Source organism: Gavia stellata, chromosome 12, assembly GCF_030936135.1.
Source record: "Gavia stellata isolate bGavSte3 chromosome 12, bGavSte3.hap2, whole genome shotgun sequence".
Lineage (NCBI taxonomy): Eukaryota > Metazoa > Chordata > Aves > Gaviiformes > Gaviidae > Gavia > Gavia stellata.
Window position 1 is genome coordinate 8064408 of NC_082605.1, and position 25018 is coordinate 8089425.

General features: G+C 41.3%; 1 protein-coding gene across 2 annotated transcripts in view; it reads right to left on the minus strand.

The window, feature by feature from the left end:
- Positions 1–20985, minus strand: part of NISCH (nischarin) — a 31839-nt gene extending 10854 nt beyond the window's left edge. For both annotated transcript variants that reach the window (XM_059823234.1, XM_059823237.1), the window contains exons 1-13: positions 20896–20985; positions 15125–15208; positions 14190–14372; positions 10846–10894; positions 8993–9156; positions 7402–7497; positions 5667–5762; positions 4938–5090; positions 3642–3710; positions 2997–3182; positions 2660–2788; positions 2099–2212; positions 1183–1291 (exon numbers count right to left, since the gene is read on the minus strand). In XM_059823234.1, coding sequence (XP_059679217.1) covers positions 1183–1291; positions 2099–2212; positions 2660–2788; positions 2997–3182; positions 3642–3710; positions 4938–5090; positions 5667–5762; positions 7402–7497; positions 8993–9156; positions 10846–10894; positions 14190–14372; positions 15125–15208; positions 20896–20982 — 1519 coding nt within the window. In that variant the 5' untranslated portion in view covers positions 20983–20985. The remainder of the gene's footprint in view (positions 1–1182; positions 1292–2098; positions 2213–2659; positions 2789–2996; positions 3183–3641; positions 3711–4937; positions 5091–5666; positions 5763–7401; positions 7498–8992; positions 9157–10845; positions 10895–14189; positions 14373–15124; positions 15209–20895) is intronic.
- Between the last annotated feature and the right edge of the window lie 4033 nt (positions 20986–25018).

Consider the following 25018-nt stretch of genomic DNA (forward strand, 5'->3'; position numbering starts at 1 on the left):
GCTTGCATGCATTTTTACAGGTAGTTCTGTATAAAACTGCAGGTTGTTATATATGACAAACTGTCTCAATCCTGTAACTTAATGCTTAACATTTTAAGGCAAGTGTTGACTTCATTCTGAAAAAACTGGCATTTTATCTGCAGATGAAGAGCGATCTAGAAGGGCTACAAAGGCAAATGAAGTACATAGATACAGATTTAGTTGCTATTTAAGTTGTCTGTCCTTTAATCAAATGCTGTGAGAACAATTTCATTTTTATACAGTGAAATAAGAAACCTCTACTGATTTTGCAGAAATCACAGCAATGGACTTTTTTCAAAGATCAAGCTTTTCAAGCACGTTTCTCTCCCCCATCCACCAACCGATTTATTGGGAAGAGTAGTTCTTTCCATCCCAAATAATTGAGAATGTAAACCCCTGCTCTTTTAAATGGTTACGAAGTCTTCTCCCACTATTCATATCCTACTGTACTTCAAGTTTCCAGATAAAAGCAAAAAAGAAGGTATCTTTTTCTCAGTCACAAATGAATATTCACATAAGCCAGTCTTACAGGCTCCTGCAGAAGATGAAAGATAAGCCATTCTTCTACGTTCCTAATGCAACAGGCACACTTATTTGAAACATACAGTAAAAATAACTTTCAGGTAAGGTTAGCAGGTGCTGTAGAGCACAACAAATGTGCTGAAATCACAGGCTCAGCCAGAACACTGATCCCACAACTGCCTTTTACTCATCTCCTTTTTCTACCTACCTTTTAGTTTAACAGAAATGCAGCTCTTGCAAAAAAGCAATAATGGAACAGACACTGCTTGAGCTCCCATTTTACCAAGAACAGGTAGAGAAGCAATTTTAAAACATGTCTATACATGCCATGGTTTTCCATTAAGGCATGAGTCTAAACTAGGAAACGATAGATAGTCCTCTGCTGGTGATTTCTGCAGGATGATGGAGTAAAAGAAGTCCTGTACCCAAACTTCCACTACAGTTAATTAACACTACAGTGAACAAGTCAGTTTTGCTGATTCCCATACAACTTCCACTTTCTAAGCCAATACTACCAGATCTTTCTGCTTTGTCTTGATAAGCCCTATATCCATGCACATAATGTTCATGTATATCAATGCAGCTTAGAAAAGCAGAACCAAGAGGCTCAGCCCAGCAGCACGATACATACATGATTACCTTGGCTGGAGCTGACAGGACGAGGCAGAGAGGGAGAGGAAGGACGAACAGTAAGAGAAGAACAGTTTGATTTGGAGCTGGCAGCAGTGAGCCTGGAGTCCTCACTGATCTAATAAAGAAAGTATGCAGTGATTAAATAAAAAATCTAAATACACAGGACACATTAGATCCCGAACTAAGTCTACACAAGCTTTCTCAATTTTAGTAAAAGGAAAGTTAGTGCCAGCTTTTTTTTGTGGGGGATAGGGGGTGTCACATCCTCTGAAGTTTCTGTTTTCACACTAAGTGGAATTCCACAAAGAATTCATTTAGAGAAGTCATTCTGATCACTGACTAATCACTGTATTAACAAAACTAGCAGCAAGTTTCACAAACAGGATTTCTACACTGTAGGGACAGAACAGGTTCTGATAATAAGTTTATTACCAAAACAAGACTAACCAACTACACAGCACACAGACACACATGAGAGAAGGCAAGGAGAATTCAAGATTTCTGATTCTTTCCCACTGTTAAATACCCACGAGAAGAAAGTTTGGGAAAGTCATTTCAGTATTCTGCAACACAGGCAGTAAAATCACACCTCTGCAATACTTGTATAAGATGTAAAATATGGCTCTAAGGTCAACTGCATATTCATTGGGTACACCATTAAGTCATTTTATCTTTTCATCCCACTTCCTCTCTTCCCAAGCCAGCACAAAAAGGAAGGTCAGATAATTACTGAAATTACACTGAAAACTAAATAGGAAAAAGAGGCAACGTTAACAGTTCATACCACATTAAAGCACAAAGAGAGCATAGAAACTTTAATGCTAAGGAAAGTTTAATGAATTCCACTTAGATCTGATTTGTAGAAGTCTTTGTAAGCTGCTTCTGTACACAGCACGTTCTACTCCTCTCACAGCAAACCCACCTTTTTATCAGAGTTGCTCAGTTTGTATTTCACCTCCTTCGCTTTTTGAATAGCTTTTAGCACTTCCACAGTGTCTAGCTCCTTTTCTGTGGTAACAATGTTATCCAAACAGACCTAAAAAAATGTTAAAACATTTAAAAATATTGAAACAAGGCAGGTCTGCAATTTATTTTTATTAATGTAATAATCAAAAATTATCTTAGCTTAATGTAAACTATGTGCAACTTTGTAACCATTACACAAAATTATCACATTAGACCTTGCTCTAACATGGTATGAACTTAATGCAAACTCAGAAATGTTTGGTAAGCTTAACACCCTTCTACCACAACTGTTTCAATATTAACATACTGTTGCACAATGAAGACAGGGTAAACTTTCATTTAGATACAGAAGCATAGTCGAATAATGCTAATATGGTTTCATTCTCTAAAGACCTTCTCCAATGCACACTAAAAACTCATCAGGTTTTTAGAACATTTGCACTACTTTTCTCTCCAGGCCTTAAAAAAAGATTTTTTCAAATGCCAGCTTCAAAGGAAGAAGTGCACCATGGCTTACCTCTGAGGCCCTGTCCCCAAACTGAGCAAGTACTTTGGTCCGGTAATCAGGGATGATGCTCAATGGATTGCTGGATAAGACCACCTTTTCTAAGCATGGGAGGTTTCCTATATTTTTTACTTCATCAATCTGAAAGTATTTGAATAAAAGGATGAATACAGATTGGCTAAGTGAAAATGAACATACAGACTGATCATTTCTTGCATAAATTACATACATACAAATAACCAGGAAAAATCACTACAGCCACTTTTATTTATTTGCAGTTTCACCCACTAAAAGAAATTGCTTGTGCTCTAAAGCACAGTTCAATCTGACACTGAAAATCAACAGTTACCTGTTCTATTTTGTTGTTGCTCAGATCCAAGTTGACTAATGAGTACAGTTTGTTAAGACCACACAGCCTTTCCAGATGATTTCCTGCTAAATTCAGAGTTTTGATGTTTCCCAGTTTTGTGTGAACACCTTCTAGTGATATAAGCTTGTTGTAGGATAAGTCCAGGTGAACAAGGTTGTAAAGATGCTACAAAAGCACAGAAAATCCATGTCATACACCAATTCATTAAAATGAAACAATATAAAACACATTGTATTATGGCTTTCTCTTTTTTTGTACAACAGCTTTCATGCTGGACACTGCCTAGCATGACAAACGTGACATCAAATTGTTCATCACACAGGTTCAAGCTTGTAGAAAGGGAACTTCCTCAACTGCATTTTACCAACCCACAGATACAGCTGGCAGTGAATTAATTTAGTTAAGAACTAGATGTTGTATGTCAATATTGGCAAAGAAATGAAAATATCCAGAGCAAGTAAGAAATGCACCATTAAAAGAGTACTTGATTTTATGAAGGATAAGCTATTTGGGCTTAAACTATTCTCCATGAGAAAGATGAGCAATAAAATTCTGAAGCAAGAAAATCTGTGTTTTAAGGTCTCAGGCAGTCTGGAAAAAACCACCTTCAAAAGCATCACTTACTTGTAAGTTTTCTACCAGAGACACCCCATTGTGACTCAAATCCAGGAATTCAATCTTCGGAATTAATTTCTAGAAGAGAAAAAAACGCACGTGTTAAATGCATTTTAGCTTATAAATCAGGCCATACTTCTTTCACTATCAGTTGACCAACAAGCAAAGGAAAAGTATCATTCAATGCACAGACTCTCTTCTCAGCTTCTGGTATTAAAAAAGCATTCCATATGACCTAGTGCAACAGAGTGTTGAATCTTACTCTTACGAAAACCAGGTTACTCTGACAAGCATGGTTAAGTTTTATTTTGAAACCTGGTTTCTCACTGAAGACAAATAAACTGCTCCCAGTTTAGCCCCATGAACTACAGATCCAACTCATTAATAGATGTTTCCATCTTATCAAACAAGCGTATCTATGTTACACAAAACCTGGATAAAGACGACAGCACCAAGTAAGTTCAATGATTTGTTTCCATGTTTCAATTACACTAGTCAAGCATTACAAGGTCACACAAACCTCTTGAAAATGCACTTTAACCCAGAAAGCCTTTTATTTTCGGAGGACGCAAACCTTGAATTTGATGCTGAATTTTGACATCAGTGTATCTGCATCCGCTTTATTTTGGCTGTAATCTCACCAGTGATTTGCCTTGTAGTTAAGGCCTGGACTCAGACCTGAAGAACCCTGAGTCTACATCACAAAAAATCCTGAACAAGAAAGCTGCACTCCAAGTCCATGATCTCTAGTCGAGCTAGAGACATGACTATTTCCTGCTTCACAAGAGTAGTTCAAGTAAAAAATTATGTTCATATTTGACATATTCTTGTGATGAATGCTAAACTTTTTTTCTTAAGAACTGATTTACAAAACATAATTCTATGGTACCAGCCAAATGCTCCAAACTTTGTTTCCATGCTCTTCATACTGTTTTGATGTCAAGGCGGCTTGATAACACTCCAAAGTTGAGCCCACAAGGTGTTTTGTTCTTTTTTTTAAAAGAAATTTTATGAGTGGCCTAAAGCCAATGCAAACAATAAAAGCATGTTTCAAAAAGTCAGTATTCACAGAAGTGTTGCTTACAGAGCACAGAATGACAACTTTTCTCCTTTAGCAAAGAAACTATTCAAAGTAGCAAAAGAAAAAAATCTCCTAAGCATTAACTTGGGTAGCTAATCAACATAAAAGCGCAACTGAAAGTCTTTCAGATAAAAGACATATAAAGCAAATGCAAAATCCCTGCTGTGTAATGTGCCTCAGAAGATCAGTCATACTTTTTTCACAAATGAAAAAGTATTTCTTACCACTGAATCATCAATTTGAGAGATGCTGTTGTGACTCATATCCAACGTTGTTAAAGTTCTCCAAGTTGGAATAACTGCTGTCACTGGACAACTTGAAGTTGCACCCTCTGGCTCCCACTGATCAAACTCAGATGCCTCAGGCACTAGGATTTCCTATTTCAGACAAGCACACTAAAATATTATGCTTACATCTTCAGTGAAAGCTAACAGTTTTGAAAACAATCCAAACAACCTTATGTAAGTAAGATTTCTAAGCTTTACAATCACCTAGATTAAAGTTGTAGGTCTTAAAGTGTGAGCTGACTGGGTCAGAATTATTCCAGATCTACAGGGAAGGAGTTCCAGCACTAGCAGCTGATCCAAATTGGGGAAAGTGGAAGAACAATAGAGGAACTGGGAAAATTATGCTACTGGATATCCCTTGCCAAATCAAAGCCCAGAGAAAAGAATAAGACAAATGCATTCAGTTCTAGATGAATAACAGAAACATACATTCCAGTAAAAGCATCAGAAATGTCCCTGTGAAGGGACACATGTAAACACTTTCTCCACTTATTAAAGCTAAGATTCTGAAAGGTTAGCAAACCTTTTTGATTCCAGCTTTTAAAAGCAGAACCGGCAACAGGCAGTACAGAAAAGTACATGGACTCCAAATGGATATTTCCACAATGTGCATGTTATTTTTGCATGTGCTTTAAACACTCACCAGAAGTAGGAACTCACTCTTACCTTCATTGATGTTGCTGAAAATCGAACACTCATCGTGGCCAGAGCATGTTTTGATGAAGTCAGCCCTTTGATAAGCTTTCCCCCACAATGATTGATCTATTTAAAAAAATAATTATGTTACGAAGTCAAAAATGCTAGAACAAATAAGACATGGAAGAGGCAGCTAAGAGCTTCAATAGCAGATTCTCTATGGATTTGGAAAGTAGTTACAGCACTCCCTTAAAATGTCCTGAGATTATCAGGTCAGAAATACCAACATTTGGTAAAGCTAAAGCAAGAAATTAGAGACATGTCTACAGAAAAGTGAAATTCAAACATTTGAACAAAGCTTCTTCTCCATTGTCTTTCTACCTATCCCATGTGATCTTCAAGGTGAAACTACCAAGGCAGTTTAATAGGGTACAGTATTTTACTGTCATTAAAAAAAGAGAGGTATCTCAAACTATGGCTCTACCTGCAGACATGTATATTTAGGTATCATGTGTTCTTTATTGTAAATAAGAAAAAAGAAATGCCTATGAAGTGAGGATACTAATCTGAGCATTTAATACGAGCTAATCACACCGGCTAAGTTTAAGATTACAAAGTCTTTTTTCTGTAGGTCAAGTTGGAACAACGCCACCAAAGGTCTGCTACAGCCTCTGTCCAGCAACCAGGCAGACGTTGTGCAACCACTACAACTGGCACATTTGCTGGTGTATCAGGGAAACCACACCGAACAGAGAGACAGAGCTCCTGCCACCCTTGAAAAAATTCTTTCCAGATTACCATTGTTAATTTTTGGACAGCATTTACTACTAGATGAAAATGTCAGTCTGGTGCCAGTCAATCCAAAACTTTTCATGAACGTACAATTACAAAAGACTTCAAGACCAAAAACCTTTTCTCCCCACGTTAAGCAAAGCTACACCTGAAACTATCCATGCTCACAGGAAAGGGGAAAATTTATACTATTCTGCAATATCCTCTCTGCAGTATGTTAAACTCTCTCCCACTCTTCAGTTTCTGAACTGTAGTTTCTTCCCCACATTAAAATGTCAATAAATTACTGGCTTCAGGAATCCACTTCAGTTCTTAACCAACTCGGTCTCTCATATCAATGAGAGACAATAGTGTTCATGTACTAGAAAAAGTACCACACCCACCAAAAGTGGACACAGAGTACAAACTGCATGACAAAAGCAGATATTCTCTCTCTGGAAAGATCTGAAGTGGTCAGGAAAGTATTTCGTAAAATACTCATTGAACAACTTCCAGAAACCCTGTCACCCACACTGAAAGATGACCAATGAAAAAATTCTGCAAATTATCAAGCAAGAAGCACTATACACAAAAGCGTACTTTCACAAGCAAATTTCTTGTCAGGACATTTTCACAAACATTTGGTGCTTTCCAAATGAAAAGTACTTTGTAATAAGAGATCCCGTTATAACCCATTTGTTAGATCTTCAGACCAATGGAAAGCCACCCTGTTTTAGGTTTTGTGTATATGCTGGAAATCACATTCTTTTTGAAGACACACAGTGCAAGCTATTCTAAAACATTTAAATCTGACATCCTTACTTCCAAGACTTGTGAAAAAACACATTGTTTCACAAATGAAACAGTCCTTCTAAACATCGCACTCCCCAATTCTAGCATCAAATCAAGGTATACAATTACCAATTCTGAGATATGCAGCAGACCTGGCATTTGCAGAGCCTCTATAAAATTATGAGCAGTATATCAGTCATACCTCTATTTGATGAAGCGATTTGAATATTGACAGATCAAAAGGCAAGAGATGCTCCTGAATGTTACTGGTTCCAAAAGGTCCCCCTGTTCCAGTGACCTGGTAATCAACATTTAAGAACTGAGTTTGTGCATGTAATCCAATTTGCCCGCAGTTCAGCCAGTCTTACATAGGCAACAGCACAAATACAGTAGCTTGGAAAGACAGCCAAAGTTCCAACCAGTTTTTCAAGTATGGAATGATTCATGAAACTTGCAGATTAACTTTTCAGGAAAAAAGTTAGTTGCTCCAGCTAAGTGCACTGAACTCGAACTGCCACCTTGTGCTTGTATTTTGTAGCACATGGGGCATGCAAAAACAATACTATAGGCAAGACCGACCAAGGCTTCATTCTCAACTGACCAAGCCAGAGCTGCATTCACCAAAAAAACTTCCTTGAAACGTCTGGATCCTCCAAGACAGAACTGTCCTCAATTCCACTACAGGGGATGAAGTTCAAGGCATTGACAAAATGGGTTTGAAGAAAACATTAGACATAGGTACACATCTAAAAAATACATCTAGTATTTCCATGTGGTCATTGGATTCTGGCCTCAGAGCACGTTGGCAGCATAAAAAACAGGTGGTTTCATTTACGTTTGCTCTGAATATAATTTTGGGAGAAATATCTAAGGTTTTTGTCTGGTTTTACATGTATCTTACAAGCTCTGAAGGTGCTCACTCACAAGCATTGAGAAGGGCCAGAAATTCTGAAAATGGCTATTTTTCTAAACAACATGCTCCTCTCCAGCCAGAGAATCCTCTGTTCAGAGAATTCTATACACACAGAGGATGACAAGATCCACAGGAATACCGGTACAGCTGTGGTTTTGCTTTCGCAACTTCCTAAGTCCTCCAGTGAAGCTTCCCCAAATCCACTACTTTGTTTCCCCTTTGAACACACCACATAGTTAAAAGGAAGCTCTCATGTAATAAAGGAGCTAAAAAGAGGTTTTGAGCTGTAGCAAGTAGTATTAAAAAATTACTCAGGAAAAGTCTTTCAAAATCACTTATTTGGTAGGAAAAAACCAAATTGGCTCCAGACAAAAATGATCTGTTCTGAGGCCATTTTACATTTATTCTGAAATGGTGTTTTAGCTAGAAATTCAGGGCAATCTCATCTATGAAACTCAGGTTTTTGTTAGGGTTTTTTTTAACTTTCAGATACAGTCAAAGGTGAGGAAGGGGACAGGATTTATATACACATATGCATATGTATACCTATACGCTGGTCTACCCATAATGTCTGCAAAGAATGCAGGGTTGAAGATAATATTTATCTATCTCGGTAAGATTCTGTGGCTGCATCTCTACAGAGAGCACCATTGAAAAGACCACATCACACAGGAGAATCAACATCTTTGTTAGAGAACTATATGTGTATTGAAGGTTGGCAGAATAAACATCTGTTTAGCACTGACTTCTAAATGCTTGCAGGTGTTTACTATCAGTAAGTAAAGCCCTTTTGCATTCAAACTAGACTCTAAAAGTATGCTAAGAATCATGTCAGTCTGGTAGAAACAACATCTCCAGTATTTGTGCAAGCATAGCTCACCTTTAAATACTTGAGTCTACAAGTGAAATCTAGAATATGACCTAGATCTGTTTTGGCATCTCCATTAGCACATGTAGGCTTCCCCTGTAGCAACTGTTGAGTGACAGCATATAACTGCAAGGGTCTGATGGTGAAGACTTCTCCAGCCATTAACAACTGCTCTCCTGAAAAACAGAGTATGATGGTATCAAACACAATGCTGCAATGGTTACAAAGTAAGTGGTACATGGAAGATCTAGTGGTAGAGATTAAGTGTTTGCCATTTATATCATAAGCTCACAATTAAGGTACCAAAACAATGTCCTTTTTTGCCACTTTAAACTAGAATGGCCGAATTAAGATTTATAACACCAGAATAATTTAAGTGTTCAAATGGGCACTCTTACCACACAAGACTGAAGGCTCCTAATGCAACTAATGGCAAATTTACCTCAATCTTAACAGGACTGGAATCAGACAAAGTTCATTTATATAATGTAAGAGTTACTGAACTTTTCCCAAGATATCCCTAAGTTCTATAGCAGTTCTATAGCAGTTAGGACTTACTCTATTCAGAAAAAGCAACACCTGCCATCTGAAAAACAGACCTTAACATCTTTTGCTATGCTGCCTGATTGCGGAATTGTAGCAAATATATTTTCTTGGACAGTATGAGGACTTTCACCACACTAATACCAATGCAAACTCCCAGAACAGAAAATGCATTATCTGATAATACTTGTATAATCCCATTTCATTCTAGGAACAGTAGGAAACATCATCTAAAAGCCTCTCTGAAGGCACCACAAGAGTCAATGTGGACTACAGCAGTCAGAACATGCACATCTGGAATTAATATCTTTCTTCTCTTCCTTTTAGGGACATCAGTTTGACTTCACAGACAAGAGAGTATCAGTTTTCATGATAAGCAGAGTTCTCAGAAATGCTCTAAGGAGGAAAATTCCCTTTGGCTTCAGTGGGAGCAAGTCCAAGAGTCCAGCTGCACATTACTGGAAAGCTACACTAATATACAGCAATCAGACATCAATGAGTCTGGTATCAGTGAGACTGTAGGCAAGGCACTACAAAGTCAGGAAAGATTTCTTCAGGAGCTTCCTTAAAATGCTTCAAAATTTGTGGAGTGGACCCCCTGAAATGGCTTCACCTAAAGTTAATTTTGTGCCAGAACAACCTGAAACAGCATGCCGAAACATGCGTCACCTATCACCTCAGCCAACTGGAATTATACCATAGCATCTAGCACATCCTTCAAAACAAAATTAGCATGGGTTATTTGACACACCTCCTGCTGTTAATGGACCAGTTAGAGCTGTTGAAGTTACAGTAAGTGCATTTCATTTTCATCTGCCAGCCTCAGAAAAGCACATCCTTTAATTAGCTGACCAGAAGGTCTCATGTTTCCTGAATTCTGGAAGAACATTAATTTAGATAAGTAAAGTGGCCTCTTGCATTTAACACACACTATATCAGGACTCATTGATACAAAACAAACTTCCTTACAGGTTACACTAAAAACATACCAAGACAGAAAGCTTCACAAAAGCTTCTGATCACCAGTACCACATCCTATCCTTTAAGGACACAGACTAGTAGGCCCTTTTCAAAACCTAAATCCACCAATTTCTGTTTTGTTTCCAAAAGTAGCTTCCCTACTATAACAGCTCCCAAAATGCAGCTTGAATCAAAGTGCAAATAGCAAGAAAAAGGTGAAGAGAAAGAAGGGGAAGAAAAAGTCTCACAGTTTGATATGGAAGATTCAGATCTCTCATTGTCTGGAGATCAAATATCACAGGTATATGAATGCATGCACATAGAAGAAACCATTCTTAGTTAAATTCTCGCAAGTTCTTTACCTTTGTGGAAGAGCTCTTCAGCCAATGCAGCAGTGATCCCATTGATCTCCTACAAAGAATAAAACATTGTAATGGAGTGTTATTTACATACTTATGGTTCCAGTTTTTCCATGTATACCTTTGCTGAAGTCTCCCTTTTTTGCTACAGTACAGGACTTTTTTAGAAAAGAAATCAACTGTGATTATCTGGTACAGATTTCTTTCAAACTTGAAAATACTTCATAAAAGTGATTTGAAATTAATTTCATATGATTTTCATTTCCAAGATGGAAGATACCGAACTACATTTAAATAACCACATCCCACATATATCAGAAAAGGGCAACAGCAACTAGAGCAACTATTACCAGCCATCATTAGCCCAACTTGAAAGAAAGCTTGGTTTCGAAGAAACTATTGCAAGTATCATCGTCTTCAAATTTTAACATTAACACTAACCTAATGGATCAAGCACACAACATTTGCTCAGACTATCACTAATACACTGAAAACTCTAGATTAACAGGTCTACAGGGAAGAAGAGATATATAAAAAGTAATTAGTCTTCTGGACTTCAACTCTATTATGCTCGCCACAGAGTAATTCAAAAGCCCCTCTTCCCCATCCTCCATCTTCTCCACCCTCCTGGACCTACCCAGGTGCTCAACCTCCATTCCAGGCACTGACAGCTCCAGGAGAAAAGAAAAAGGATGAAAACTCAATGCAGGGATTTGTTCTTTCTAAATCTGAAGGTACACAAAGATCAGTACAAGAATTTCCCATCTGGGCATACTTCTTTCCAAAAAAAAGAAATGCTCTGTGGAAGTCCAGAAATAGTTCTGATCATTTCCAACAGCTCTCCCTCAAAAGCCCACAAAAAACCCTATTTGTGATAGTGAAGCTTTCCCTAGACACACGCATCTCATTTTAAGGTACCTGCAAAGGATAAACAAGTAGTACGGATCATCACAAAATGAATATTTGATGAGTTTACTTCACTGACAATCCCTCATGATTCATAACAAGGGAATAAATCCACAGGACATCTGCAACAGACAGTTCAGCTCATTTGATGAGGCAAGCATTTTAGAAAAGCACATTCTTAGTATAACTGAAACCCCACTCACCGAGGATGAACAAAGCCTCCACACTACAGTTTTGAGAACAAGCTAGAAGCCGCATTCCAAACAAAATTCAGCAATTCTGACTCTCATTTGAACAAGCCAATTATACTCATCTGGCATGCACAGAATTAATTGAAAACTATACTCTGTATCCCTTTCATGATCTGGGACACAGAGCAGAAATTTTTTCTACATTTATAATTGAAACAATATTATGACTTGGACTGTTCAGTGACTAGTACGCAAAAAAAAGCAACTCTATTCCTCTGTCAGATCTACAAGAGACCTCTGTCTTAGCTCTAACTACTTATATGCATCAAATCCACAGAAGTCCATTGTTTGCAGATGTCTCTGAACAGCAATTTGTGGATACTCAACTCTTTTCTTGCAAAAGCCTCTATCTGTAAGTTAACAAACCAAATCTTCAACGATGAGGAAGTATAAGACAGTGCAACAAAATAAGCATTCCTGTATCACTATTCAATGTCAAAGTAACAATAATGTTCTACATTGCTGTCACATGCAACTGCTTCTCTTTGCCAAGCTGTACCTGGCTTTTCCCTGTAACACATAAAAGCTTCAAAGTGTTTTTAATGTATTTATGGTAGGTATTTCTACTCCATTTAGTTTTATTAACCTGGGAAATAACATTCAAGAATCCCTACTGAAATACCACAAATAAGAATAGAAAAAATATTGCAGCCTTCCTATATAAACTAATGAGGCAATACCGAGGATCATAACAGCACAAGCACGCACATGGGCCATCTGGTAACAGATATTTTAAAAGATCAAAGTTCTGTAGGAGGGTTATTTTCCAGTAGAATTGCTGTGGTAAATATTTAGCTTTTCTGCTGAATACCTAACTACTTTTTAAAAATATTTAAAAGTAAAGTTCCAAGCAAACACAGTTGAGTTTATACCTCAAGCCAGACTCCCCTAAAGCAAAGAAATGCAGATTAAGCAATAACTTTGCTCTTAATACACAAGCACAGTATAGAAACAGGGAAGCATTCATACCTAAATAATGCTTGGAAAATTAAAAAAGGATGAACATTACAGCAAGAGGAAAAAATAGTCTAACTGAAAACCAAGACAGGGACTAGGAAGAATTTTTACCTGCATAAAAACCTTTGCTGAAGTTACAGCACTAAAACATTAATGAAACAGGCGTCATTTAAGAGACAGAATAGCCAGAGAACAGAAAAATTAGGCAACTTCCTGGTGATCAGTAAGTTTGCTCCAACTGAACAGAATTGTCCCTATGTTATCATGCACATTTTCAATACATTTAAAACCTCTAATCCATTTTAGACTGCTTGATCATGACAAACTAGTCCTCCTCACTCAAATCTGCCAGGCAATAGCAACACCATGAAGCAAACCTTCTATGATTTATTTAAGTCAAACTCTAGTGTCTCACCAGGATAACTACATTCATGCAATACAATTAAAATAGGTTCTTCTTTGTTGCTAAAGCTTAATTAACACATCTAATTGGGCCACTTGTGAGATGTTTCTGAAGCTTTTATATGAAGCCATGAAGGGCCATCTCAGCACATCCCACCCCAAAACAATTACTGCTCCTCCTTTCCACTGAGTTCTCCAGTGCATTTTCCTCTTTATGAAGTTCACTCTCCCCCTTACAACATGATGCCATACTGAAAAAAGCCTAATTATACACAAGAGATGAACGAACAAATTGCAATATGAACATGAAAGCAAGCCATTGCTTCTTACTTTAAGCACCTTTTACCGTAACACTCTGCTTGCTGCAGCTATTTCTCCAGAGGCCACTCCACCAGTGTGCTTCTCCTGGAGAAGAACCATTTTTCTTCATTTGGGCTACTGGAAACTGTTTCAGTGTGAACCACAGCTCTAACCATTAACCACTAAGTAGGGGCATGTGTGGATCAATTATGCAACATTCCTTCCAGCACTACTGACTTCAGCCTAACAACCAATTCAGCTTCAGATTTATTCACAGCTTCCAACTATCCTGCCAGCATTTATCTTCTCCTCTTAGAGTCCCTACCCACACTACTTGCTGGCACAGTATCTACTGCAATAAAAAGTAGTGTCAAAAAATCTTAAAAATATACTTTGTTTGTTACTTTGTGCAAAATGCTGAAAAAGAGCAGTTTCAGCTATTTTGTGAAGATTCCATACAATTCTCTCCAAGTCAGAGAACTAGGGAAAAACACTCAGGCCTCCATTTTGTATGCTAAAAACATAACTTACATATAAATGGAAATGTAGGAAGTGTGACAAAACTTTTGGAGCAGTAACAGGGAACTTGACCAGCAGGGTTTGCAGGTAGACCTCTAATTCCTTCTGTCTTTTCTCCACCAGGCTTCTGGAATTTTTTCCAATAATCTTCTTGGGAGGTAACAGATTTTTATCTATTTTCTTTTCTGAAACAAGCTGAAAGACAAAGACCAGAGTTACTACCCAACTCACCATCTGAACTTGCACAAAAGATGCCACAGAATACATTAAGAGCACATCGCCTGATCCTGGTAAGAATCAAAAATAAAATTACTTCAGTAAATTTAGCTATTGACTTCAAAGTCTCAGGTATTTTCAGAAAGAACATTTTATCATAAAATAATGAGAAGTTCAATAATAGTGTTTTCAAAGAGAATCACTCACAGTACCACAGGGCAGAATGTAACTAAGGTGATAAAACAGAATAACTGGTGCATTTCTGAGAAAGCAGCCCAGTCTTGAATATAGCGGACTTTCCCTCATTTTCACTTGCTGTTTTTAATCAACACTGGTTAGTAACTACCCCATGCTATTGTCTAAGGACAGTTTTATCATCCACCCCTCCCACAAGAGAGTCTTGCTCCAATCCAGCTTTTAGTTACCAGATCAGCTGATAATAAACATCTCTCTTGACAAAAGATTTAATGACTCTAGCCTGAGCTCCACTCTTTCTGATACAAGCTTCTGTCCAAGGCTAAAGTTGTCCAGGCCAACGTCCCCCAGTTCAAAAAGGGGGATGTAACAGGGGCAAGTAATATTGTTTATATAAAGAGGATTTAGTCTGCGGTTCAGATGGTATCTGGCAGATATTCTCACTCTGAGGAAAGAATTTATGTCCTGTACAACAGAACTATACAAACTGTACAATGTTTTGTAAGAGACCAAGGCCACAGTTTTAATATCCTTACCTTTTCATGCAGGTCATGGAAATCACTATAACGATGTTTGACTGTCCACTGATGATTGCCAACACTGACCTGAATAATGTATACCTGAACAGAAGAAATTAAAGTAAGGGAACTGCAAAGCATGTCTTAAAGAGAAGCTGACTGTGAGATGTGCTGGTTAATGTAGCACTATAAGGTTATTCTACATTCTTAAAATATCATAGGTAACTGAAAAGCTAAATTAACTAAAACGGTAAGGTGACTTTGCTGATGTAGGATGCCTGATCTCATTCACAAGGCTGGTCCACACACAAAAACATGCAGATGCTTCTTCATGTAAAGCAATTGCTTTTATTTTTGCAACCCAAAGATTAAAACCTAAGATCTCTAAGCTACTTCTTTCTCTGAAGATTTCTGTAGCTAAGTTAAGTTGGTATTCATAGCTATCCACAACAAGCCTGAGACAGCAGCATCCCTTCTTCAATCTACCAAGTTCCACAACAGGCGGAGGAACTTGGCAAGCATCCTGCTGGCACTTCACAGTTAAGCAGAAATCTGGAGCTTAACCTTTCAGAAATCTAGACAAATCCTTTAGTCAGTTGGATGTTAAGTATTTTATTCCCTTTAGGGTAAAGTACACAAGACAGCTTCCTGAGAGTTACAATTGTGCCCAAAGAATCACTACAATTATATAAAGCAACCCAACATCTCTTTATACAAAGCTAAGTATTTTTAACCATGCATGTACCAAACAATTCAAGATTTTTTTCATTGCAGGTGACTTTCCAGATTGAACAGTATAGTTCTGCAGGAAACTTACAATCTACCTTTGGATATGCCAGAAGCAATCCCAAAGAAACTTTAAAGGTACAAAATAAAACACAAAGCAGAAAACAAACAAGGCTCAGCAAAACCAGTTCTACAGCTACTTGAAAGTAACAAGTTAAATAAACTGTGTTATCCAATCCAACTATATTCTTTGGGGAAAACACCAATTCATAATCAAATCTTGAAAGCATTTAATAGAGCTGAGAACTTGCTTACCACCACAGATCACACAGACCTGACTCACAGCTGCTATGAGAATGATGCACATCTAGTTGCTAAACCCACTTGAGAAAACAAAAAGCATCAACATTTTCAATTTGTTACGTAAAAGGCCAGTTTTCACTTACTGTTAGTACAGACCAGCACAATACCAAACATTAAATAGAATACCACTGGCATTTTAAAAGATTTACTGTATCACACCAATTATATTTTTGTAAGCATCTGACACTGGCTTGCTGAAAAAACCCAAGTCCTACAGAGAACTGAATCAAGATGTCTGACTAGTGCATACAGCAAGTGACACATCAGTGTTCAGATGAGTACTAAAAACACAGATGAATGCCTACACAGAATTACAGTCTCAATTAAGGCCTGCGTCTGCGCCTGTCACTGTGCCAGTGACAAACCAGAACAGGAATAACCTGAGCATTCAGAAGTTCCTCATAACCCTGAGGAAAGCAAGGAGAGACTCAAAGAAACCAGAAGATTAAAGTTGTAACTAAGTACTATATTTAGAAGCCATAATAAAAAGACTAATTACAGCAGATCAAGCAGTATAGCTAAATGCAATGCAGATTGAGTACACAATGCATAAAGCCTCAGATTAGACATTGAAAACTCAGTAGACTTCACAGCTCCCAACTGACAGCTCATGAGACAAGGAAGGAATGCCCCTCATCTCTGTATACGATACAGTCACAGTAAATACATAATAAAGGTATCCTTTTGCTGAAATGGCAAGTGCTGACCACTTCTAGAAACACAGCACTGAGCCAAATGGATAGTCTGGTCAGGAAAATACCTGTCAAAGCAAGTGTTTACAAGCACTGATACAACTCCTAAAATTAAGTCTTTAAAAAGCCATAGCATTTCCCAGCCATGTAGAACGCAGACAGAGCTAGCAGTACATATTCCCCCCTCAAACAGCATCAGTATGCAGAATGACAGCAACTGATTTCACACCAATCCACAAGCTGCCATTATCTTGAAGAATAAATACAAACGCAGTATGTTTACGTACTCCAAAGACTTGTTTCAATACAGAAATCAATCATTTTAAAGCAAAAAAGTGCTAAGTTTCTGAAAAAGTCACATATATATGACCTTCAATTAATTTTGAGTGCACTAATATGACAAGGCTGACAGTTTAAGTTAAGATTCTTCAAGGACTGTCTGTCAAACCAACTGCTAGAAGGCATACATGGACAGACGATGAAATTCCATCATGCTGCGCTGTCTCCCAGGCATATATATACCATGTGAAACCTCCATCCATATTTATGCCATAAAACTGCATTTCTAGTGAGCTAAAATGCAAGAATGTTTACATTCACAGGTTTTCCTCCTCCCCATGTCTCTGCCAAACTCTGTAATAAATGTTATATGCCTTTCTTATAAATCAGTTGTTTTGGCTAAGTTCTACTTTGTAAAGTCTTTAGCATATCTGTAGTGCTGTACATTTTCATGATTTTCTAAACAGTCACTTCAGACTTTTTACAGTTAAGTATTCACACCACCGAACAGCATGCCTTCATCTCCATAAATATTTAAAGGTGAAATATTTACTAAGGACTTTTTAAGACATAATTTTTGAACCAGCTGTTAAATGAACAGCAGTGATTCCAGACTGCCTTTTGTTTACTTCCTGTACACATTACAAAAACCTGCCTATCTCACTTTACATAGAAAACTTGCATTTCTATAGTATCCCTCATCCAACTTCACACACTTCAGTACTGGCAAGAAAAAGACAAGCACCTCACTGTACAGATGACAGACCTGCCCACAGGAAGCCTGGGACACAGGCATGACTGCAGCCAGTAGGTCCCAAATTCCAGAGCAGTGATGCAACCGCATCTCCTCCTCCTCCCTGCCTCCTCAAGTAGTCAGACAGTTTACACCCATTCAAGGAAGCCACAGTATTTTCCTTAAATATCAAAGCTAGTATTTATATTAAAAACAGCTGCAAAAGACAGGAAAAGCAGGAAGGCAATTCTAGGCCAAATGCATAGCAGGAACCAAATGAAGCACTGGCAGCCTTGAGGCCTTCCAGCAATCAGCCAGTCTTCAGTCAGCATCTCACTGTACCAGCACATGCAGGAGAAATGCTTCGTAAAAGTGCTCATACTTTTCCAACCCAACAGAAGAAACATCAACAAGTGCAGTATTTTTCCTGCTGGATTTATCCATACCTTGCCTTCCACCCTAACAAATCCAACAAGAATCTAATGTTTTCAAGTACCTGCGGGCCTCCCTGATATATTTTACAGGTTTTAATATCACAACTGTCAAATGGATGTCATTAAAATAAGTCTCCTTCTATTGAGATTATGAGCTCTGAAATACAGAGTACAATGGGAAGCACACATGCCAAAAGAAAAACAATCCTTTCAAAAACAGGGATGTAAATAGGACCACTGCCACCTTGACTACTACATGTTAATTGATAAAGTTACAGCTTGCTGCTGCTATATTTTCTTTCTCACCTTTACCAGATTTGACTGACTTTTACACCATCTAATTTCTTCACTTCTGCTCCAGTACAGCTCTTTATCACATCCTTGAGTGCTGCTAATCTAATTTTGAACACTAAACACAAATGCTATTTTTTGTAAAACCTTGTGAATAATTTTGTAAAATTTCTGTTTTCATTTACAGATCTATTCCTACATTTCTCATGGCTTGGGTCTATCTCATACAAACTGGCTGCGGGCTTGGAGTCCTGCTAACAGTTTTAGGAGGTTTACACACAGGTAAGCTTAATGCCATGACTCCTTCAAAAATGCAGCAAGAGAATCAAAGTAGGACCAAATACTGGTAAATCTTGCCTATCAAACACCATACTTTTAAAGCTCTAGAACCATAATCATTAAAAAAGAAATCTGGCCTTGAAAAAATAAGCTTCCTTGGGCTTAGCTGCAGCAGCTTAATGTTATCCCCAACTATCAGCTGATCTGCTGAACACTACCTGCAGCAAAGCTATACGCCTGAACTACAGCTCAATCTAGAACATTAATGGTATTACCAAAGGTTTGCAGGCTGAAGCAGCAAAGTAGCTAACGTTTCACCTCATGTGTCCATAACCTCCAGTGGAATAAGGGGGCAGATAACATTTTGACATTCTCTCAACCTAATTCACTTGAATTTCTCATTCACTGCTATTGTAAAATACTCATGAAAATTCTCAACACCAACGTTAACACTGCTGAGTCTTGGTTCACACCTGACATGGAAGTTTCCAGTCACTGTGCCACAAGTCTCACCATGCCTCTTGGCTGATCAGGGATGTGAAAACAAACTTGCATGGGGGACAAACCACATCCTAACACACACAGTGGTAACATCTCAACAGCAGCAGTATCATTTCTGTGAATACACATTATGTAACTAACATGACAGAGAGCTGAAGCAATTTTCATGAATGTATTTTAAGCTTCTAACCAACTTCTTCACTGAACACTCATAACATTTTTGTCCATAAACATGGCTGTTCACCACCTGACAGTCATTCCCACACAATGATGTTTCAAGGGTTGTCAGCTGGAAAGGAGTTAGGCCCTTCACGTACTACAGCTGTGTAAATGCGCTGTCCTATTAAAAACTCAGAAATCACTCTCCTGTTGCTCCATTTTCTCTGGTACCTTTTCAGAGGGAGTAACCTGAAGTATTACTTGTGACTATTACACAACTTTACAAATACTGCCTTTTCAGACCATTGCTCTCTTTTCTCTTTTAGGTTTCTACAGCAGGAATGACCTGATGTCATTACATGCATTCCACAGAAAAAAAGATCACTCAAATCACACTAAAATAAGGTAGGAGCAGAAAACATTTTAGTTATATAACTAGAAGGTGGTGTGCTCGAGATGTTTTCTGTCTGCAATTACACTGAGGTTTGTTTTATGATGAGCTTCTTCCTGAAGAACACACCAATTAACTCTTGGTACAATGCAACCAGTTAAAAAACAAGTTATACATCAAAAATTTAATTTCTTCCCCCCAAAAAAACGCTGCTGACAGTCTGTCCTTTGTTTTTGTAGGGTAAGAGAAAACTGTCTTTTCAAAACAATTTGATTTCCTCTGAAAATAAGACTAGCTTTTCAAGGGGGATTTTTATTATATTTTCACCTGAAGGAAATATTTCCTACTATATATAGTCCAGCTTTAAAAGCTATGTTTACTCGATAACAATTTTTCATAATCATATGCACATATACGTGCATATATATGTATATACATGGGCTAGAACATGACATTTGCAAACTCAGCCTCCACTAAAACACCAGCACTCTCAAAGGGCCAAAGCTACGAGGGGCTCAGGGGGCCGATTTCCACGGGCTGGAGACCCACAGCCGCGCTCCTACGCGCCTTCGGGGCTGATTTCCCCGAACAGGCGTCCCTCCACGGGGGCAGAAACCGCTCGGAAACTTCTGCCAAATTACTGTCGCTCTGGCTTTAGCGTGGGTACGAAAGCGGGCCGAGAACTGCTGCCGGGCTTCCTCAGAGCCGGGATGGAGACGGCGGCACTAAGCAGGAGGCAGCGCAGCACCAAGCCCGGCCTCACCCGCTCCCCCCGCTAGCCCGCAGGCTGCCTGAGGCGGGCCCGCTCCCCCACGCCTCCCCCCCCGCTGCCACCATCACCCGCTGCCCGGCACGTCCCTCACGGCCTCCCCACCCGCCTTCGCGGGACCCCCGGCACCAGCTCCGCCGCCCCGTCCCGCAGCCTCCCTCCGGCCCCGCACCGTGTAGGTCTCCACCAGCTCGGAACCCAGGACTCGGGCCTCCCGCGGGGGCTCCTCGCCGTCCTCGCCCCCCGCCGTCGCTTCCATGACGCTGCGAGAAGCGCAGGGGACCGGCCGCCGCCGCGCTCACGCCGTCACCGCTCCCCTCTGGCTGCCGCTGCCGCCACCGCCGCCCGCACCGGCCCCCAACCCGGCCCGCACTCCCGCCGCCGCCATCTTGGTCTAACCCCCCCCCCTCAGGGTGCGGCTCGCTCCGCCCGCCGCCTCTTTATTGGCAGCCGCAGCGGCGGCAGGGGCGGGGCTTGTGCTGAGGGCGGAGCTTGCCGCTGAGAGAGGCGGGTCTATGGTTCATGGGGCGGAGTTTAGGGGTTGGGGCGCGCATGCGTGCTAGCTCTCCCTCGGGGAGCTCGCGCAGCGTGACGCGGAGCAGCGCTGTGCAGTGCAGTGCTGTGCAGTGCAGTGCAGTGCAGTGCAGTGCAATGCTCTGCAGTGCCGTGCCGTGCAATGCAGTACACGTGCAATGCTATGCTGTCCGATGTAGTGCTGGGCGGTACCATGCTGTACAGTACTAGGCAGCTGAAGGAGGGGCAGGGCTGTCCAAGCTGGCTGAAGGCAGCTGCAGACTGGTATGCGCAGTGCGCACAGTGCAGATGTGGCAATGCAGGAAGGTGCAAGGCAGGTGGGTACTAGCACAGGGCTTTTGAGGTTGAACTGCAGAGGGCAAAGCCAGTGGCTGTCTGCAGAGGGCTGATCTCCCCAAGAGCAGTGTGGTTGTGCTCCTGCGCTCGTGAGCGTCTGCATCTGGAAGCAGTGCTGGCAGTGGCCCAAAGCAGCGCCTCCCCCAGCTGCAGACAGCTGTTGGTGGAGATCTGTGGCCACCATGTGCTGCTGAAGGCTTGGACACTGTTGTGGTGGGCGCAGGCGCCGCTGCAGCGGTTCTGTGACCGGCGTGCCTGGTGCCAGCTCAGAAACAGCTGATGGGCCAGACCTGCATGGACTCGGCCTCGGGCATCGGGGGTGAACCCAGAGAGAACTCGGGGTGTAGTCTGAGGTCACTTCACTGGCGTTATGCACTTCGCTTACCTCAATGCACTGTCCCACTGAGCACAGGGAAGTGTTTCAAATCTTTGCACGCTAAAGGGGATCTTGCCAGGAATTTGTAATAGAAGCGGAGAATCCTAAAGGATGGCAAGCAAATCCTCCTCGGCCTTTTCCCCGTGAATCTGAGTTGCCCCGATGGGGAGTCACAGGAGGTCTGGGTAAAAAAAGCACCTTCCAGAAAACTGAAGGTGACCTCTCTCTCTGTCCTTCCTTATGCTACCTATGGGAGGATGCAATTAGCTCCAGTGTAGTGTCATTAATAACAGCAGAAGTGCCAAACGCCCTGGGTGCACGTGTGGCTTTTGAAGTTGTCTGGATGGAAAGTATTTCCTCGGCAGAAGGGAGCTGCAGTGCAGAGGGAGTAACGCTACAGGGGTAATGCTGGCATCTGGCAGATGGAACCAGGACCAAGGCGGCAGATAAGCAAAGACACCTCTGCAAATGCAGCTGGATAAGCCCATTTTGATTTTATTTTCAGTGCAAAACACTTTCCCTTGGTCAGGACTTAGCCAAAAGATGATACTGTGTAAGGAGAAAACACGTATAGTAAAGGCAGCCCAAGAGGGATTTTTCTAGTGCTGTCCCAGCGTCGGCAGGAGCTGCTGCTGAGCTCAGTGTCTTAATGAGATAATAAGTGGTTTTGGAGAGCAACTTTAATTAAGCTTCTTCTGTATGTCCTGTCTCCTTAATTAAATAACAATTTGCAGTGCTCACACGTCTGTTGGTTTTGATAGGTACCATTCTCCTCTGCCTAAAGCAGTTTCTGCCTGCGGGCGCCGAGGCGGCATGTGGTGTGACAGCCCTGTCCTGCCTCCTGGAGAAGATGTATCAATGGGAGCGGCGCAGCTGGGGAAGGGAGCAGACAGGGGCTTGTTCAGCTAAAACCCTCCGAGGAAGATTTAGATAGCAGTAAAATCCCAGATTTTGTTTTTTCCCCTTGGGATGTCAGCATGCTTCTCTTGAAGGAAACTTGTTTTAACTGGGGAAATTGGGCTCCAGGTGACCGTTTAGCCTGTGATACATGTTCCTTGGGGAAGAAGCTGCAGTGCTTAAAGGGCTTTGAGGGATGCCCCGTGCAGGGAAAGGGGATGCTGGAGCATTTTGCTCCAGTTTGGAGCCATGGCAGACTGCCCAAGGAGCCCTGTAAACACCCCTGACCTCAAATAAACTTGGAACTTAGTTGGACTTCTGCTTTTTATTTCCTTATATTTGACCTGAAGGATGCCTCTGCTTGTTTTGCAGTGGTTGCAGCTGCCAGGAAATGGAAAACCTGAACTGAGATTTTGGAGAAAAAGCGCAGTAAACCCTTCCACTTGTCTTGGTACGTTGGATTGACTGACAAGTGCAACAGCACGTCAGGATGCAGCTGAAGCCCAAGCTAACGCACAGTACCTAACCGCAGCGACAGCCGGTGTGCCGCCGAGCCAGCCGCACACCCAGATTAAGGGCACTTGTGTTGGCAGCCCTCCTCAGGCTATAGATAGCCGCGCTCCGTCTCTGCCGTGGGTCTCGCGCAGGGTGGCAAGAGAAGCAGCAGGAGTGGATGGTTTTCCCCGGGACACCCCCATGCTTGCCGCAGCAGCCTCGCCCTGCGCTTTGCACGGCAGAGGCTCTGGGTTTCTCTACAAAACTCTAATTCCCAACTCTTTTATAAGCAAACCACTCCAGAGAGCCAGGGGATGCTGGCAGCTTTGGCTCTGAGCAGCAAGCGGGGAGGCAGAGGTTGGCGTGACGCCACTTGCCTGTGCCTCCCTCCCCAGGAGGAACATCATCTCTCGCTGCCAGAGGGATTTCATCCTTCCTCTGTAGGCATGACTGTGTTTTGCAAGTCTCTGTTCACATCAGGCGTTTGCAGAAGCACAGCTTTCCTGTGTTGGCCATGGCCCAGATTTCCCCTCTCTAAGCAGACAGAGATTCTTCTTCTACATCCCAACCTGGATTTCATCCCAGCTCCTCCGAGAGCACGGCCACGACCCTTTGAAGGCAATGTTAGAGCTCCCACTCCCACTCCCGCTGTGCATCGGCCTTAGATGTATTCTGACGCATCCCAGGGGCTGTTTTCAGAGGGATGACTCAGAGCCATCACCTCCCGGGACAGAGGGACAGGGACAGGCATGATTCCTCACCCTCTGCCATGGCTGCCACGGTGCCTGGCAGGGCCCAGGACCAGTGCCTGCTGCGCCGCCGGCTCCACAGGGAATCCCGCGGGGAAAAGCAGCCCGGGGCTGGGGTTTGCCTTGGGGCAGCAGTTCATTGGGGGGGTCTCCATGGGGGTGCCCCGGAGGGCTTGGGTGATGATTCGGTGGTGGGGGACAGCAGGTCCCCCATCCCAGCCTGTTCCCTCACCTAAGGACAGGCCCTTTAACAAGGTAACTACTAACCTTTGCAGCTTTTCCTGCCTTTTCTATATTCAAGGCAACCAAAATATTACTATGTTCTAATTCTGAAGACTAACATACTTCAAAAATTAATTCCTTAAATGCAACTGTTTTCCTTTTTAATACATCTGCCATCGCCATGCTGAGAAAAGGCAGAGCCCAGCTGAAGCCTGGGTAAATCAAGGCCAGTGGGCGCCCGCAGGACCGCACTTCATAGCAGGCTCTGCAGCAAGTTAATCTTTTGGGACTGCAAAACCGGGAAGGATATGGTGTGAGGACTCAGCCGTGCCCTCGCTTCGCGCTGACACCACCCCGGGTCACTGGTTAACGCCCCTTTGGCTAGGTGTTACATAGGGACAACAGCTTTTTTGCATGCAACATGATTTCTGTTGAAGAGAGAAGGGATTTTTGGAAGAGATGAGACTTAACAGCTGCATTCATAGTATTTTCAGTTTTGCTAACTGATGCCCATATGAGCTAGCTGGAGCTGAGACTTAATCTTCCCGAGACGCCAGAGCCGTCCTTTGGACACAAGAGGGAGTCCTGAATCACCAAAAAGAGAGGTTTTGCTTTGGTTGCTGTGGATCAAAACGCTTTTCCCTGCATTGAGAAAACGCTGGTCATCACCTGGAGGCCTTTGGCGT